At 33.7% G+C, this 16,166-nt stretch overlaps 1 protein-coding gene across 4 annotated transcripts in view; it reads right to left on the bottom strand.

The window, feature by feature from the left end:
- The window catches only part of CDH18 (cadherin 18), a 409,123-nt gene that overhangs the window by 180,372 nt on the left and 212,585 nt on the right, over positions 1–16,166 (bottom strand). For all 4 annotated transcript variants that reach the window (XM_033111188.1, XM_033111190.1, XM_033111192.1 and 1 more), the window contains one exon: positions 8,197–8,316. In XM_033111188.1, coding sequence (XP_032967079.1) covers positions 8,197–8,316 — 120 coding nt within the window. The remainder of the gene's footprint in view (positions 1–8,196; positions 8,317–16,166) is intronic.

The following is a 16,166-nucleotide window of genomic DNA, read 5'->3' on the forward strand; positions in this document are numbered from 1 at the left end:
CAGGGAAACCAACGATAGAGGTAGAGGTTGCCTGGGAAGGACCAACCAGGGCACAGTAATTGCCTAAGTGGAAAAATAAGGCACAAGTCATGCTTGGCTGAAGTACAGAGGTTGGTGGGGAGATGATAGATGACAGATAGATAGATAGATAGATAGATAGATAGATAGATAGATAGATAGATAGATAAATAGATAAATAGATAAATAGATAGATAGATAGATAATGCTAATGAATATTATCTTAGGACACTCTAGATTTTATTTTAAATATCTAAGATATTGGATTAGGAAAAAACCTAGGAAGTTGATAGAATTGCAATACATTTCATCTTAGGGTAGGGGAATAAATTTCAAGCGATGGTGAAGTTTTGAATTGCTTGGTGATTACAGTCCATAGATGATGTTTAATCAGGTTTAAAGACTAACCAGACAATTGCAATATTTCCTATCATCCATCTTTTCAACATTTGATAATAATCATTACTCAGCTAATATATGTACCAAGCCATAGGCTACAATTCGAGACACAAATGTATTAATTCCTGACACTTTCTTAACAATATAGTTGTAATATATAAAGAATGAAGTTACAAAGAAAAGAAAAATAAATCTTTTTTGTTTTTAACAGGAAGAAGTGATAAAAAAACTTATTACAATTATAATAAAAATTTTTTTTCAATGAGAATAAGTCATTTTTTACTACCAAACTTTACAAACCTAATGTTGTACATCAATTCCTACCATTTCCTGTCTCATGACTTTTTTAGAATCACTGAGATTTATTTTTTGTCTCCTTCCTAGTTATAGCTGGTCAATTGTGTTACAAGAAATTGATATTTATAAAAAAGTGGATTTAGTTGGGTTCATTTTTTTAGTGCTTGTTTAATAGCTTTATTTAAGTTTAACTTACATACATAAAATTCACCTAATTCTCCAGTTCAAAACTAAGTCAATTACATGAAAATCCATCTAAGGCTGCAACAAATAGTTCAATTAAACTAACACAGAACACTAATCTATAATTTTGTTTCATTAGAGCTATACCTATAGCAATTAAATTCAATAGCTATTAACAATTCTGTTCATGTCAACAGGACACGATGATTTCCTTGCTACCGAGTAGAAGAGTTGCATGATGTTAGTGCTTATAAGGGTACTTTGCTACTTCTTGACGATAGTAATTTTTTTTCAGATATGCATTCTCAATGGAGTCTAAGTAAGTTGCCTTTGATTTCATTTCTGATCCCCTAAATATCCACAATTAATATCACTTATAATATTTGATTTAAGTCAGTGTCAAAAAAATTCCTTTTTCAGTGTAGTATTGGCACTAGATGTGTAAAAATGGCTCGTCATACACAGAATCAGTGTGCTCTTTCTGAATCATGGATTTGGGGTTGAGGGGAATGAATAAAAGAGGTCTAGAGAGCCTGTTCTAAACCTGCCTGTGCAGTGTATTGTGCTGTGAAGGTGATTTATCTGTCTGCAAAGCAAATTCACAAAGATCCAGGTACCAGCATTATATGGGACAGCTGCACGCAAAAATAACCTAACCCGAGTTACTTCACTGCTAGCCTTTTGTTCAGTGATCTTTTGCTTGTGACTTTCATCTTGTTTGCTCGTTGTCACATGATCACAAGAGAGGCTGTCCTCTGATGACTGCATTTGTGTCTAAATCTAGAAGATGGAAGACCAAGGGAGGAAGCAACTGGCACCTACATAGAGATTACCAAAAGTTTCCTAGAGATCCCCAGTGGTCTTTCCTAATTTGTCACTGACTGAACTGTGTCATAGTAGCTACAGGGAGGCTGAGAAATTTAGCTTTCTAACTGAGTATGTTGCTACACTGAGCAAAATCAGACTTCTGATAGAATCAGCAAAACGAGAAATTGATATTGAGTGGACAATTACTAGGGTCTATTATAGTTCATTGATTCTTTATTTCTTAAGTGCTATATAAACGGATTTTTTCTTATGTTGTTAATTCTCATGCACTTTGCTGCAATTCAAGACCTATTTAGATTCTTCCTTAAATAAAACAGAGTATGAAAATATTTCTTTAAGTAAATTGATGATATGACATAGTTTGGAATTCATGCCTTCCATTTTTCTCTAAGAGAAGCAAATTATTTAGCATTGCAGTTACTAATTAACTATTTTTTTCTAAAATGCAGTCAAGTGAAGGAAAATTATTGAAAAATGCATCTACGGTTATTTGTGCATGCAATTATTATACTATTATTGTCATTATATCAGTTAGGGATGGACTATAAAGGAGAAAAATTGACAAAACAAATTCTACTGCGCAATACCCTGCAGATCTTACGGACTATAATTTAAGCATTTTAACTTCTTGTGTGTCCCATGCCATTGAGTCAGCTCTCACACCTGGCAACCCAATGAATGAGTGACGTCCACAATGTCTTATCCTCACAGCCCTGCTCAGCTCCTGCAGACTCATGCCTGTGGCTTCTTGTATGAAGTCAATTCATATTACATTTGGTCTTCTTTTCCTGCTGCCTTTTATTTTCCCCCACATGATTGTCTTTTCCAAAGAATCCTGCCTTCTCATGATGTGCCTAAAGTAGGATAGCTTCAGTTTTGTCATTTTTATATCCATGGATGTTTCAGGCATAATTTGCTCTAGGACCCACCCATTCATCTTCCTGGTGGCCCAGGGTATTCTCAGAGCTTTCCTCTAATGCCATTTTTCAAATGAATCTAGTTTTTATTTTCATATCAGTCTTCTTCACTGTCCATCTTTCATATTTAATTCTTTACTATTAAGTTCTTAGTTATTCATAAATGTAACATATTGCTTTGGGGAAAATAAAACTATTTTCCAGTAGATTTTCATATGGAATTGTTCAAAATTAATATCAAATCCATAAAACTTTAAAAGATGCTTTACTTCCTTTATCCAGACATACAAGGCAATCTTCACAAATGATTTTTTGTTCATCTTTGAAATTGAATTAATTGAAGAGATTAAATGGAAGTAAAATTGTTGATAAATTCAATTACATAATGCAAAGTGAAGAAAGAATGTTGAAAACCTTGTTTTCAATTACATCCTAAGACACTCACTGAGGCCTTCCGCTGAGCGCATTTTTATAGCTGATTGATTTCTGATAGGAGATGCTAAAGAAAGGTCATTTTCAAAGAATTAAAGCTATTGTTGGTCAAGACCTATGCATTAATGACAGTGTTTCCCACACAGCAGGCCCTATACCTCATCTAGAGATACTGTTCTGAGTTGGGAGAGTCAATTCTGAAGATAAAAGGCTACTTAAGTTTATTCATCTAACATTTCCTTTTAAATCAACATCTACATTTTCTAAAAGTATATTTACTTATATGTAACATTTGCACAAAACTTTCTTTGGAAGGTCTGAAAATAAATTTAACTAAATAAAAGTTCATAGTGCAGTTCTCACTTTTTAAAATAAATTTGTATAGTTTTTGGACTAAAACTCCTTACACACAAAATTATTTTTTCTATATTAGATAAGACTATTTCAAACTCTTGTTATGGTATACTATGTAGTAGTTTCATAAATTCTTTACAAGCTCAAAGGAAAAATAGGAAAACAATAGAACTTACTGAGTACCTATCTTTTCCAAGGAAAACAGGTGAAGGGCATTGCATTACTTTCTTCATTGAAATACGTGTTACCATTCTAAATTTATATGCAAGGAAACAGGAGAGAAGGTATTAGTAACTTAATTAATTCACTGTGATACCAAGTACATTTTAGGGATTGACCATGAAGTGCATCCAAGTAATTTTGGGAAAAAAATAGTATTTTGAAAATTAAATATGAATTATTACGTGATGCTAATTAAATTGTAACCTGCCTATATCTCTAAATTATTTCATAGGAAGGTCTATTAAACACTTTATTATATTTACAATATAGCCCTGAAAAATAAGTTATATTACTACTTGTGCCATCAGAACCAAGAGGCATCACTAGGTGCGGTGCGTTTTATTTGATGTCATGTGTCCTGCTTTGTGGAATAGATGCTGTTAGTGTCTAAGGGTTTGACTGACAAAATATCTGAAACCTAATGTCTACCTTTTTTTAACATAATATAGCAGAAACGATTCAACTGCTAAAATGAATTAGGGGTGTTGAAAAAAAAATCTGGTATGATCTTTGCATATAATTAAAAGTAGCCTTTCTTGTCTTATTATTTTTCTGTACATGAATACTAACGATAGACTTTACCAGTAGAATTGTTTTCAGCTGCTGTATCTTCCAATTAATTATTCATTCTTAATGAGTAAAAATATATAAAGATTCTATAAAAGTGATTCATAAGTGAAAATATAAGTTCATCTATACTGAAATCTCTTAACAGTCTTTATTGAGTGAGTGGCTAAAAACCACCACGAGTACCATTTATGCAGACATCTTGACTCCATTACCCCCACTATACCTGATTTACATGTTTCATATTATTATGGTCAAAACAGCTGGTATTACCACTGTTAGCATCCTAAACAACTGTAAATAAAACTAGGATGTTGTAAAGCAGCATATCTGTCTGTTGTCCCTGATATCAGGTATTAATCCAGGTTTTCAGGTTTCCTGAGTTGACCATCAGGAAGATTCAACATATCTGTGTGAAACAGGCAAACTTAACATATATGCACTAACTAAAATTACATGCAGTAATTCATAAGTTGTTGACCATGAAACAGTCATTAAATGGCTATAAATGTCATGACACAAACAGATTTGCATTCTCAATTGAAAACTGCACACCACCTGCCCACTGTGCATCACCCATTCTGTTCTTAAAACCCTGGAAAGATACTTGGTATATTTCTGGTTTTGTCTTTGACCTAAGTCAGGGAAAGTAGTTCCTTCCTGTAGCAACTGAATCATTCCAACGTCTACTGTCACCACCTGACAGAAATTCCATAGTTTGTAAAGAGGCATAGAGACCTTGAGTATATTGATTATTTTTAATGCAGTTGGCCCTATATTAACTGGACTAGGACTGAGATTTGAGCCGTGCTAATAAACACCTATCAGCTCAAATATCTCTTGACTGGATCTTTACCACTATTGTGTGCTTTCTCACTCAGCAGCCTTCCTCAAAATGCCTTGCTTAAGGTTAATTTTCACATACTTTACAATGGCTCCTTCTTTTGATAACTCTAAAGCTTGTCCTTGATGAATTAAAATCAATATATTCAAATAGAATTACCCCTATTAAACCCTCATTAATATGATTTTTACCTAAATCTGTCCAGAAATACTACATGTCTTTCATATTTTGTTGTTATCTACTATTTTATTCTTCCATAGTCTTCTGCATCTTTCAAATGGTAATCAAATGGTAATGTTAAAATATCACTTTTTAATGCTAACTCCTCTTTCGTTGTTATACATTAAGCAAACATCATAAAAAAGTTATCTCAATAAAACTTATTTAAAACAATAAATTACTCACATAATCTGTTTCGTCATACTGATTAATAGATTTCAGTGTAAAATACAGAAGTTATCAAACCAATTATGGATAGTATATCAAAAGCCACACAGTTCAATTCTCCCTATGCAATGATTCATAGTTTATAAAGTTGGAAGTAAGTCCTCATTGGCTGCTCCTCATTGGAAAACCCTGGTGAGTATCACCAGGATTTTTACATAATGCAAAATGGACAAAACAAAGTCCTGAAGTTAAGCATCCACAAGTCTATATGGGAGAAAAAGTTCTGTTTTATTATAATTCGTCTTCACTGAAAGTAATTGGGAACATGGTGAAATATAGTCATGACAAATGAGAGGATAGAATAAACATGTTATTATTAAAATGTACATATATAAGTAACTACTCTCCAAACACTTCTTATATAACATCCCTTCTATAGCAACCTATTCTCAGTTTTTATATGTTTCTATTTTATTCCAGTCATTTTAAGCACAATTTCTACTAAATTCATTAGTTCTGAGGATGTTTAATTGCATACTAATAGGTATTTTAAACTTAAATTACAAAAAAAAAAATTCTTAGCTTTGAAACAAATAATCAGCATTTTGTTTTATAATCTCTATTAGCACAGAAAATTGTCTAAGACATTTGCATGTTTAAAGAATCTTTATAGTAGGACACATATCCATAGATTTTCATGATGCCTCCCTCAGCCAATATAACATTGAATTTAAACATATAAACATGGAGATATGTAAATTTCACTCAATAAATCATTTTGCTTAAAGAAAAGGGAAAAAAATTGTTAAGAGCGAAGATGATTTCATAGAGCAGTATTTGAGTAACAACTTATGTAAGTTTCAGATATTTTTGTTTAATGATGAAGTACATAATTAACCTATAATAAATATGTGTAACCTAATGCAATTTTTATTTGAATATTGTATAGTGATATATTTGCGTCACTAAAGCACAAACTACAGCAGAGTACAACAATAGTCAAATCTTGTACTCAGTGGCCTGCTTTATCCATTCAATGTACACACACACACACAACACAACACACACACACACAGATTTACTCACAAAAACACATGTCACATATTCAGACATTCAACATGCATATACACACAAAGGATTGGTATTCATTGTTTAACAACTTCAAGAAGTACATGGAAATTTTTCAAAATTCACATAGGATATCCATATCTTAGCAATATGCTTTTAAGTAACTATAAAATTTATTTATAAATAAACATTTGGCTATGTATAGGGACAGTTAATGAGGCTAAAGTCAAGTATGTGTTTGCACATTTGTGCATGTGTGTGCATGCATGCACACATTTTGGTGTGAGAGAGAGAGAGAGAGAGAGAGAGAAGAGAGAGAGAGAGAGAGAGAGAGAGAGAGAGAGAGAGAGAGAGGAGAGAAGAGAGAGGAGAGAAGAGAGAGAGAGATACTAAACAAGGTAACTGGAACACAATCTTGCTGTTTCCTTCCTATAAGGAGAAGCATATTTAAGTTAAGAAATATACTTCTTTCATATATAAAACGACCATGATGTTGGGAGATAAAACCAAATGAGCGACACTAACATCAAGCAATGAGTGGTTTTAAGATTTTCTATCACTACAATACTACAATACGCAAATGTATCAAATCCGTCTGTTGAACACCTTAAATTTACACATTATACATTAGATATATTTCAATGAAACAAAGTTTTTCAACTAATTTTAAATCCTCCTACGAGAGAAACAATATATACACAGACATATGTATATTTTTGTCCCAGATATTTTACTATCAGGTGAATAAAACATTTTTATTTCTAAATATTTAGTAATATCTTGGTACTTAAAGAACTTCTACATCTCATTTTCATTTTAGGACATATTATATTATTCATTTTATTACATCCCGATTTCTCTTTTTACTTAATTTATTCTATAATTTAATGCATATAATATGTGAACATGTCTGTGTGTATATTCTTTATTTACATACTGTATCTATTCTTCATTATTTTATTCATAAGTTATGAGCATTTTGGAGTTAAGCAGTAAGCCTGAGATCTAGTTTTTGCAGTGTATTTATGGTTGGAGCATACGAAGGAAAGGAAAGTAGACAAATGACCTGACTGGTTCTTCTTGTAAACATGATCATGACAACACTCCTAGCAATCTAATGATATAATGGCATAAGTACAAATAATGGATAGTCAAAATATTAAGGAAAGTAGTTAATTTATCTTCAATTTTTCAATCACATTATTTTAGAAAAGTGAGGCATTTTTAAATATGCTAAAATAATGTCTGATATATAATAGAAGAGTACACAAAATACCATTGGCCCTTGAACACACGCAGGGGTTAAGGGTGCTGACACCCTACACAGTCGAAAATCTGTGCATAACTTTTGACACCCCCACAAACTTAACTACTGATAGCCTACTGTTGACCAGAAGCCTTACCAATAACATTAAATGGTTGCTAACACATAGTGTGTATGTTATATTTATTCTATACTGTATTCTTATAATAAAGGCAAGCTAGAGGACAGAAAATGTTAGCAAGAAATTGTGAGGAAGTGAAAATACATTTCCAGTACTGTATGTATTTATTGAAAATAAGTTGCATACAAGCAGACTCACGCATTTCAAACCCATTGTAAAGAGTCAATTGTAAAAAACAATGCTTTCTTTTAGTGTAGCATATACTTGCACACAAACTATACATACATGCACTAACCTGTTTTAGGATCTACGGAGAAGTAGGGTTGTCCTTGGAGAATACTGTAAACCACTCGAGCACTGTTTCCATAGGTGGGGTCATCTGCATCAGTAGCCGTCACCTGTAGAACAGAGGTACCTGTGTATTCAGAAAACAAATTTTAGTGCGTGAAGGCATTTAGCACATGAGTAATTTGTACATAGATAAAGGTTATGCTGAAATACCTATGGAGATCTATAATGGCTGTGTCCTACTAAATTCAATTCTTAGATTTATCTGTCAGACATATTCCTTGCTTTTTGTCCTGCTATCAACTGTACTAAATGAGAGCCCGAAGTCAATTATTTCATCTCAGATATTTTAGTATGACTCTCCGTGTGCTGATAACATTAATATGGTCCTCTTTTGACCTTTGCATAATCAGTGCTGGGGTGGACTGATGGTCAAGAATTAAATCAGTGTTAACTGTGGGGCAAAGTCAAAGGTATGGTGAGGTTGTATATTGCATGCTAAGTGACTATTCAGAAAACCAGCCGTGCTTTGTGGTTTGTGATTAGTTGGGAAGGTGAGTGAGTTGACATTGTTAACATTAAGTTAATAATGACATCAAAACAGCCCACTGAAGTCATTTCCATCATCCATGCCCTTTTTATTTCTTACATGGACAATTAATGAATTTCCTAACTGGTTCTCAAGGTTTGATTCCGTGACATTAGTCTCTCTACACAATATCAATATGATGATTTTCTTTCTACATTGGGTATCAGAATATTCCTACCCTCACTGGATTTTTGAAGATTAAAATTGTACTTTAAAATAATTTATAAACTTTAAAATGCTATATTTGAGGTATTAAAATGATGGATCTATTATGCTGGTGATTTATGATTACACCTTTTAAACACTATTTGCATCGCAAGAATCATCTATCTCATATTTCAGTTAATTCCCAAATAAAAATAGATGTAAATGTAACATGACAACCATATATTATGGGCTATGCAACATCATTGTAGAATCAGTGGGTAAGAGCTCTCGTCTATTCATAACACATACTTGTGAATAATCTAATAGTATATACTTGATATTTTATTCTGCCTAACGAGGAAAATTCTACCTACTAATTCGGATTATGTATCAAACAAAAATATTTCCAAAATGAAGCGAGCCTGTATAAAATTCTGCATTAATTTTGGTACCTGACAATGGAAGAACTGACCATTTTCATTCTTAGATTTTACTAATTACTTCAGGTTTTAGGTATGACACACCTATTAAGGGTCTAATAGCTAGTATTCGACCACATAGTTTTTACTTCCATGTTGAAATGCGGGCACAACTTTAAGCAAAGCTTCCTCTTTACATTCAAGGGACCCCAGAAAACTTAATAGAATTAGAAACCTGACAATTTCTGTTAACAGATCATAAATGTATACTGACTTTTAATAATACACTATGGTTCTGGCCTCTGAGTTGTATTTGTTCACTGAGATTCTAAGCAGAAATATGATTAATAATTATGCATACTCCAAAGGGAAGACTGACTGTATTATATGTAAAAAAAAATCTCTAATTACGGGTAATAAAAACATAATAGCAACACCAAATCCTGGCAGGAATGCTGAGAAACTAGGTCACTCATACACGCACTGCTGCTGGAAATGTAAGTTTAGCAGAATCTTGTAAAACCAAACATACATTTCCCATGAAACCCAGCTAATTGTACTCTTGAGCATTCGTACTAAAATACTGAAAATGTATGTTCACATAAAACCCTGTTTACAAATATTCATAGCAATATTATTTGTGGTAGCTCCCAAATGGAAACAACCCAAATGTCCTTCAGTGGGAAAATGATTAAACAAACTGGGGTACACTCATGCTATGGAGTACTACACAGAAATAAAAATAAATAGACTGTGGATATTTGCGACAACTTAAATGAATCCTCAGGACATTATACCAATTGGGAAAAGGCCAATTCCCAAACTTAGAAAAATGTATATCATGTATTTAACATTCATAAAATGATGAAATTTTAGAAATGGATAACAGATTAGCAGTTGCCAGAGGTGAGAGGAGAGGAAGTTCAGAGAGGTGGGTTAGGGATAAAAAGGACGCATGATGGATTCTCGTGATGTTGAAATATTCAGTGATTTGATCATGGTGGTGGGTACACAAACATACGCAAGTGACAGAACACATAGAACTAAAACACACATACACACACCAGTAAAAATAGACATCCAAATAAGATGGACAGATTAAATTATTTCAATATCCTGATTAAGATACAGTTTTACCGTTTTGCAGTATGTTACCATCGGGGAAAATTGGATAAAGGGTACAAGGAATCTCTCCATATCATTTCTCAAAACTTTATGTGGATCGAGGATCTCAAAATTAAAAGTTAAAAAAAAAGTCTTATTGCCTCCATGCTTGTCCATTCTTAGCCTTATTTGAGCTTGTGTGTACCGTGAATTTTCACATTATAGCACCACATCTTCCGGCTTCTTTAAACTTTTCACAGCTAGTCACATGAAAACCATCTCTTCCATTACGAAATATACTTTTCATTATTACAGAATATTAAGGACTCGTTCTTTAATGTCACAACACTTGTTTCATGCCCAATATTCATCTTTCCAACTGGTTCAGAGAATACCAGTAGGTAGATATATATACAGATAAAAAATGGTTTATGAGGCATTTTCATTGATACCTCATTGAAAAAAACTAAAATCTGTAGTAGTTTAGGTTATAAAAGTGTAAAAAGCCCATAGTGTGGATAAAATTATATAAAATTATATCAGTCAAATCTTGGATCTGATGGGGAAATGCCGACAGTACTGGGCATATTGGGATGACTAGGATTCAGAAAACAGTCTTTAAAGCTGTAAAATAACGAGCATTAAGAAACCACACTTATAAAATCTTAATGTTCTGAAATTTGCTCTGGTCTTGAAATAGTGATTTCAGTCTAAATAGTTTTTAATGTCTTAAAGCAGTCCCCTAGCAACCATCCCGTGGAGAAAGCCTAATGACAAACAGTCCGGGATGACGGGACTCATTAACGGTGACAGGCGAGACCACCACGTGAAGGAGAAAGGGTGCTGGGGTTGGCCTGAGGTGGCTGTGAAGTCCAGTCTCATTAGTGTTAGCTGAGAAGTGTGATGGAGTGACAAGTGAGGGAAAGAGCAAGGAGAAAAGGAGAACAAAAAGAAAGGAAGGTTGTGGTATTGACTAAACGATGGTTTAAAGTAACAGAGGGAAGTAAACAGAGCAGAAAAGGGTGTCAGGGGACGAAACAAAAATGTCATAGCTCTGTACCCTGGTCCAAAAGTACAATCATTAACAACTACACACGGCTTTGTGTTGTAGGTCTCACAGGTACTGGGCAATTCAATTTGTGTGTGAAACAAGGAACAGCAAATTACCTCTGTCACTGTCTGAAGGTATCCAGCTGCCACTTGGAGTACACAGATTGCTGGGTGAAGGGAACACAGCTACATGCACAGTACAGCCCAACCAAAAGTCAGCCTGTCCCAGATTACAGCAGGGGGAGAGATAAATGGCAGGGACAGAAAACAAATCCCTTGCTCAAGCATTCAAGGATTTCTTACCAAGGAGACCTGGTAAGGGAGTTTCAGACTCTAAGGAAACAATACATACTTTCTAATTTATTTGTGGTCCACATGGGAAATTGTACAAACTTACTGGTGCATTTGAAAGTTCTTTTACATTAAAGTAAAAATGGCTTTTTTTTTCCTTCACAAAAATATATAAATAATCAAAAGAAATTAGAACTTTTCAATACGTGTGTTATGAGTAGAATGTTTTCCAAGAAAATTCCTATGTTCAAGTTCTACACTCCAGTACCTCAGGGGTGATCCTATTTGTACATAGGGTCATTGTAGATGTCATTAGTTTAGAGGAGGCCATTCTGGAGCAGAGTGGGGCCCCTAATTCAATATGATTGGTGTCCTTATAAAAACGGCAAAGTTGAAGACAGGCACTCACACATGTGTATACACACACACACACACACACACACACGCACAAAACTTTATGTGAAGACTGAGGCAGAGATTGACGTGATAACTTCCATAAGTCAAGAAAAGTCAAAGTCCAAAATTTCCAGGAAACCACAAGAAGCTAGAGGGGAGGCTTGGAACAGACCCTTCCTCTGTGCTTCAAGGGGGGTCATGGCCCTGCTGACACCTTGACCTCAGACATCTAGTTTCCACAACAGTGAGACCATAACTTTCTGTTGTTTAAGCCATCCAGTTTGTGGTACTTTGGTACAGCAGTCCTAGCAAATTAACACAGAGCATTACAGTTGCCATGGGAAGAAATGACATTTCGGCTCAGAATTTGCAGTTGTTCTTTAATTGAATTTGGGCAAGAGTCTGAAGTTACAAGTGAATTAAAAAAAAAAAAAGATGGATGATTTCCTATGCTATTTGGTACCACATACATATCATTTATAAGTGATATATCATCAGAAGGTAATCTCACAAGCAGCAAAATTAAAGTAGGTAAAAATTAATGATTTTTTTTTAACATTAGGCACTACTAGTCATCTACTTGTAGACATTTTTTAAGTAAATTAATGAGCTATAGTGGTCATTTTAATGATAATGTTTATTCCTGGTTAAAAGTTCAAGTGAAAAAAATCCATCCGCACTTATATATCTAGTATGTCTGAGAAAAGTTTCCCACATTGGACCATTCAATTCCTTTAATCATTATGTGCCCTAACTGCATACACAGTAGAAAAGAGCTAATTATTATATTTTACTATGCTAGAATTACAAATAAAAAATATACATACAATGTTGCCTAAGAGTCCATTATTCCACTAGAATATTAAAATGAGAATCTAATTCTCTGGAAATTATTATATGGATTTTGTTAGCAGATATTAAACCAACAGCCCCTTCTTTATATAATGGGTTTTCATCAAAGAAAACTTTTAATAGTGCTATATAAGCTTTCTTAATTAATACCATTGTTTCCATTAAAAACAATAAACACAGAAACATTGCATTTTAAAGTTTTGTTAGCTATTTAGTGTACGATATTTTCATGGTAAAGATTTCCTGTGGCACACACTTAGCTGCTCCCATGGTACGGATCAGCTTCCCCAGCTAATGTTTTATACAAATGTGAAAAAGATTTATGTACATAAAAACAGTTTTCAAGTTATCTTTGCTATAAAACTTAACTCTTGTTTCCTTTGAGGATTGCCCTGTTTCTTTCTTTTTTTCTTTTTCTTTTTGTACTACAGCTTTATAAATAGCACACATTTTGTAGTTACACATCAATAAGAAGCAGAAAGAGTGGACTTTCTTGAACGTCTCTAAAGACCAATTTGAAATATTTAATAACGCATTTTAATACCAAGCAAATATTCCCTGAGATTACAAATCATTATTCATGACTTGTCAGGGTTCACAGCTCTGTTAAAATCTCAAGTGAATCAATGTTGAGCAAGAACTTTGAGTGAAAATAAGCTGAAGATTTATGAAGGCTGAGAGTATCTCTCTGAAGAAATCTCTTAAGGCTTAATTCTCAGAAGACTGTTCCAGGGACTGTGAAAAGCAATAGTCATCAAACTACAACTTAAATTTCATTCTACTCAGGAGGACTGTAATTTCACCAAACAGAGCAATAACACAGAATTTCAGTCATTGTGTAATTCAATAAAGCTTTGAGTATTCACTCAAGAGTCATTGGACTAAAAAAAAAAATCTTCCTGAAAGAACACTTATGAAACATCTGGGTACCGAAACAAAAGTCACTATCCTAACTATATTTTAAACTATGGCTATTGCTAATTTCTATGTATTTTCCCATCTGATCCTTTTTATGCGAACATCTAATGTTAAATTTCATATTGCTCAACTAAAATGTATGTTTACATTCCTTAAATGGAGTAAAAATAATTAAGGAAATAATATGTATTTAGTGCCAACGATATGGGAAGCCCTCTGCAATATGACATTTAATTAAACGATGAGATCAAACTACTAAGAAAATTACATTTAATGCCATTTTACATGTGGGTACCGAAGTTCCAAAAGGTTATGTAATTGACAATTGGAGAAGGCAGAATTCAAGCCTGGCCTTATCTGTTTTGATATGTGACCTTCTTCCCATATATTCTCTTGCTCCACTTAGTCATGATCAATTGAATCTTGGTTAATTATCTCCTGCTTTTTACTTGTTTGCTCCCTTGAAGGTATGTCATGACAGTCTAGATGCATCTGCTTGGGGAGAGGTGACATTATATTTCACCAAGTCAATAAATATGTATTTTGTTAAATGAAAGAACACTTAGGGGGAACAATCCCCAGGTGCTGACAACACCTTTATGCTCTTCTGTTAGGCTTATAGATTTTGCACAATTCTCCTGCTTGCCGTGCAGAGTGAATGGTGCAGTAAAAAAGGACTGGACTGATCATATGCCCTTGCATCTTAGATATCTTCTAAATAAATTTGCATGCTGCTCTCAGATTAATTTCCTACCCTTTTCTGCACTGTTTGCAGGAACCCACTGATATGAATTGAGCTTCCTTATCAACTGAATAATGGGAGGTGCTAGAGGGAAATGGGAAAACAGAAAAAAGGAGTTCCCCTTTTTTCTCTCCTCCTGCTACTCCCTCCCTTCCTGTATATCTTACACCCTTTTTCTGCATTGGGGGGTGTCTCTGGCAGTGCCATTTCTTCCGTGGTTCCAGTTCCCTCTCAGCTGCCCTCTTCCATGGTCCACGTAACAAAGCCCAGCTCCTGGAGTCAGATAATAATTCTCTTGTAGCCGTATTTAAGGATGCTAAACTCCTTTATTGGTTGCCTCACAATCCACGATTTGGCTTTTCATTTCTCCTATCATTCATGGCATACTCAAAGCTTTTTATTTTGTCCCCTATAAAGCTTTCCCACTCCTCTGCCTGCCTTTGAGTCTCTGACAAAATGCAAATAATGATTAACTCTCTGGCTATAGCAAACTTTGAAATAAATAGCCTTGCTTGTTTGCATTTGGTTGGTCTTCATTTATTTCCATAGATTATAAAAATTCAGGAATATGCATTATTTGATTACACAAAAAATTATTCTCTCTAAAACCCATGAACGTGACTTGAATAATTTGAAAAGATGCAGACGACTGTATTTCTCAGCTTTTGTGAATGAAATCAGACTGTTCAAAATGTCAGAATCAAATGATTTTTCAGAATGTTTTAATGCATATGACACATTTTCTACTCATTATTTTCTATATCCAATATATTCTTTCTTCTAGAAATACTGTACAGCTTACTATTTTGCTGATTTTCATAATAATAAATACTTCTAGTGCATTTGTGCACTAGAAGAGGTTATTCAATTTTCCTTTTCTTTTCATATCCAAAATTTTCTGAGTTCATTCATATCTGAACAAAACAATATTTTCTAATATTTGATCACCTTGCTGCTGGAATTAAAGTAGAACTTTTCTGTAGTTTTCTATGTCTTCTCATTTCTGTCTTTGCTCATGAAAAGTATAATAAAGAAAAATGTTTGTCCTTAAAATCTTCTCTTATTTTTATGTTTTAGAATTTCCTCATTATCCAAGGACATTCTAGATGTGTGTTTCCAACTTAATTATTTTTTTCCTGCATGGTGTTTATTTAGGTTTCTTCAAGTTGAAAATTCAGGTTTTATTATGTTCAATACCTTCACAACAAAAGGAAGCTCTTTTCAGTTGATCATCCACATCTGTTAATAGATTTTAAATGTTTTTCTGCTTTGGCCATTTTGTTCTACACGATGCAACATGTTCCTGGATTTACTTGCTAGGTCACCAACTTAGTCTTCAGCTGTGTCCATCACTTTATTCAGTCCACTGATTTTTATTTATTTTTATTTCAACATCTTATCTTTTATTTTAAAAATGTATTTTTTGTTTCCTGAAAACTTTCCCTTTATTTCTACCTGCTCTTGCTTAA

Source organism: Rhinolophus ferrumequinum, chromosome 7, assembly GCF_004115265.2.
Source record: "Rhinolophus ferrumequinum isolate MPI-CBG mRhiFer1 chromosome 7, mRhiFer1_v1.p, whole genome shotgun sequence".
In the NCBI taxonomy this organism is placed as follows: Eukaryota; Metazoa; Chordata; class Mammalia; order Chiroptera; family Rhinolophidae; genus Rhinolophus; species Rhinolophus ferrumequinum.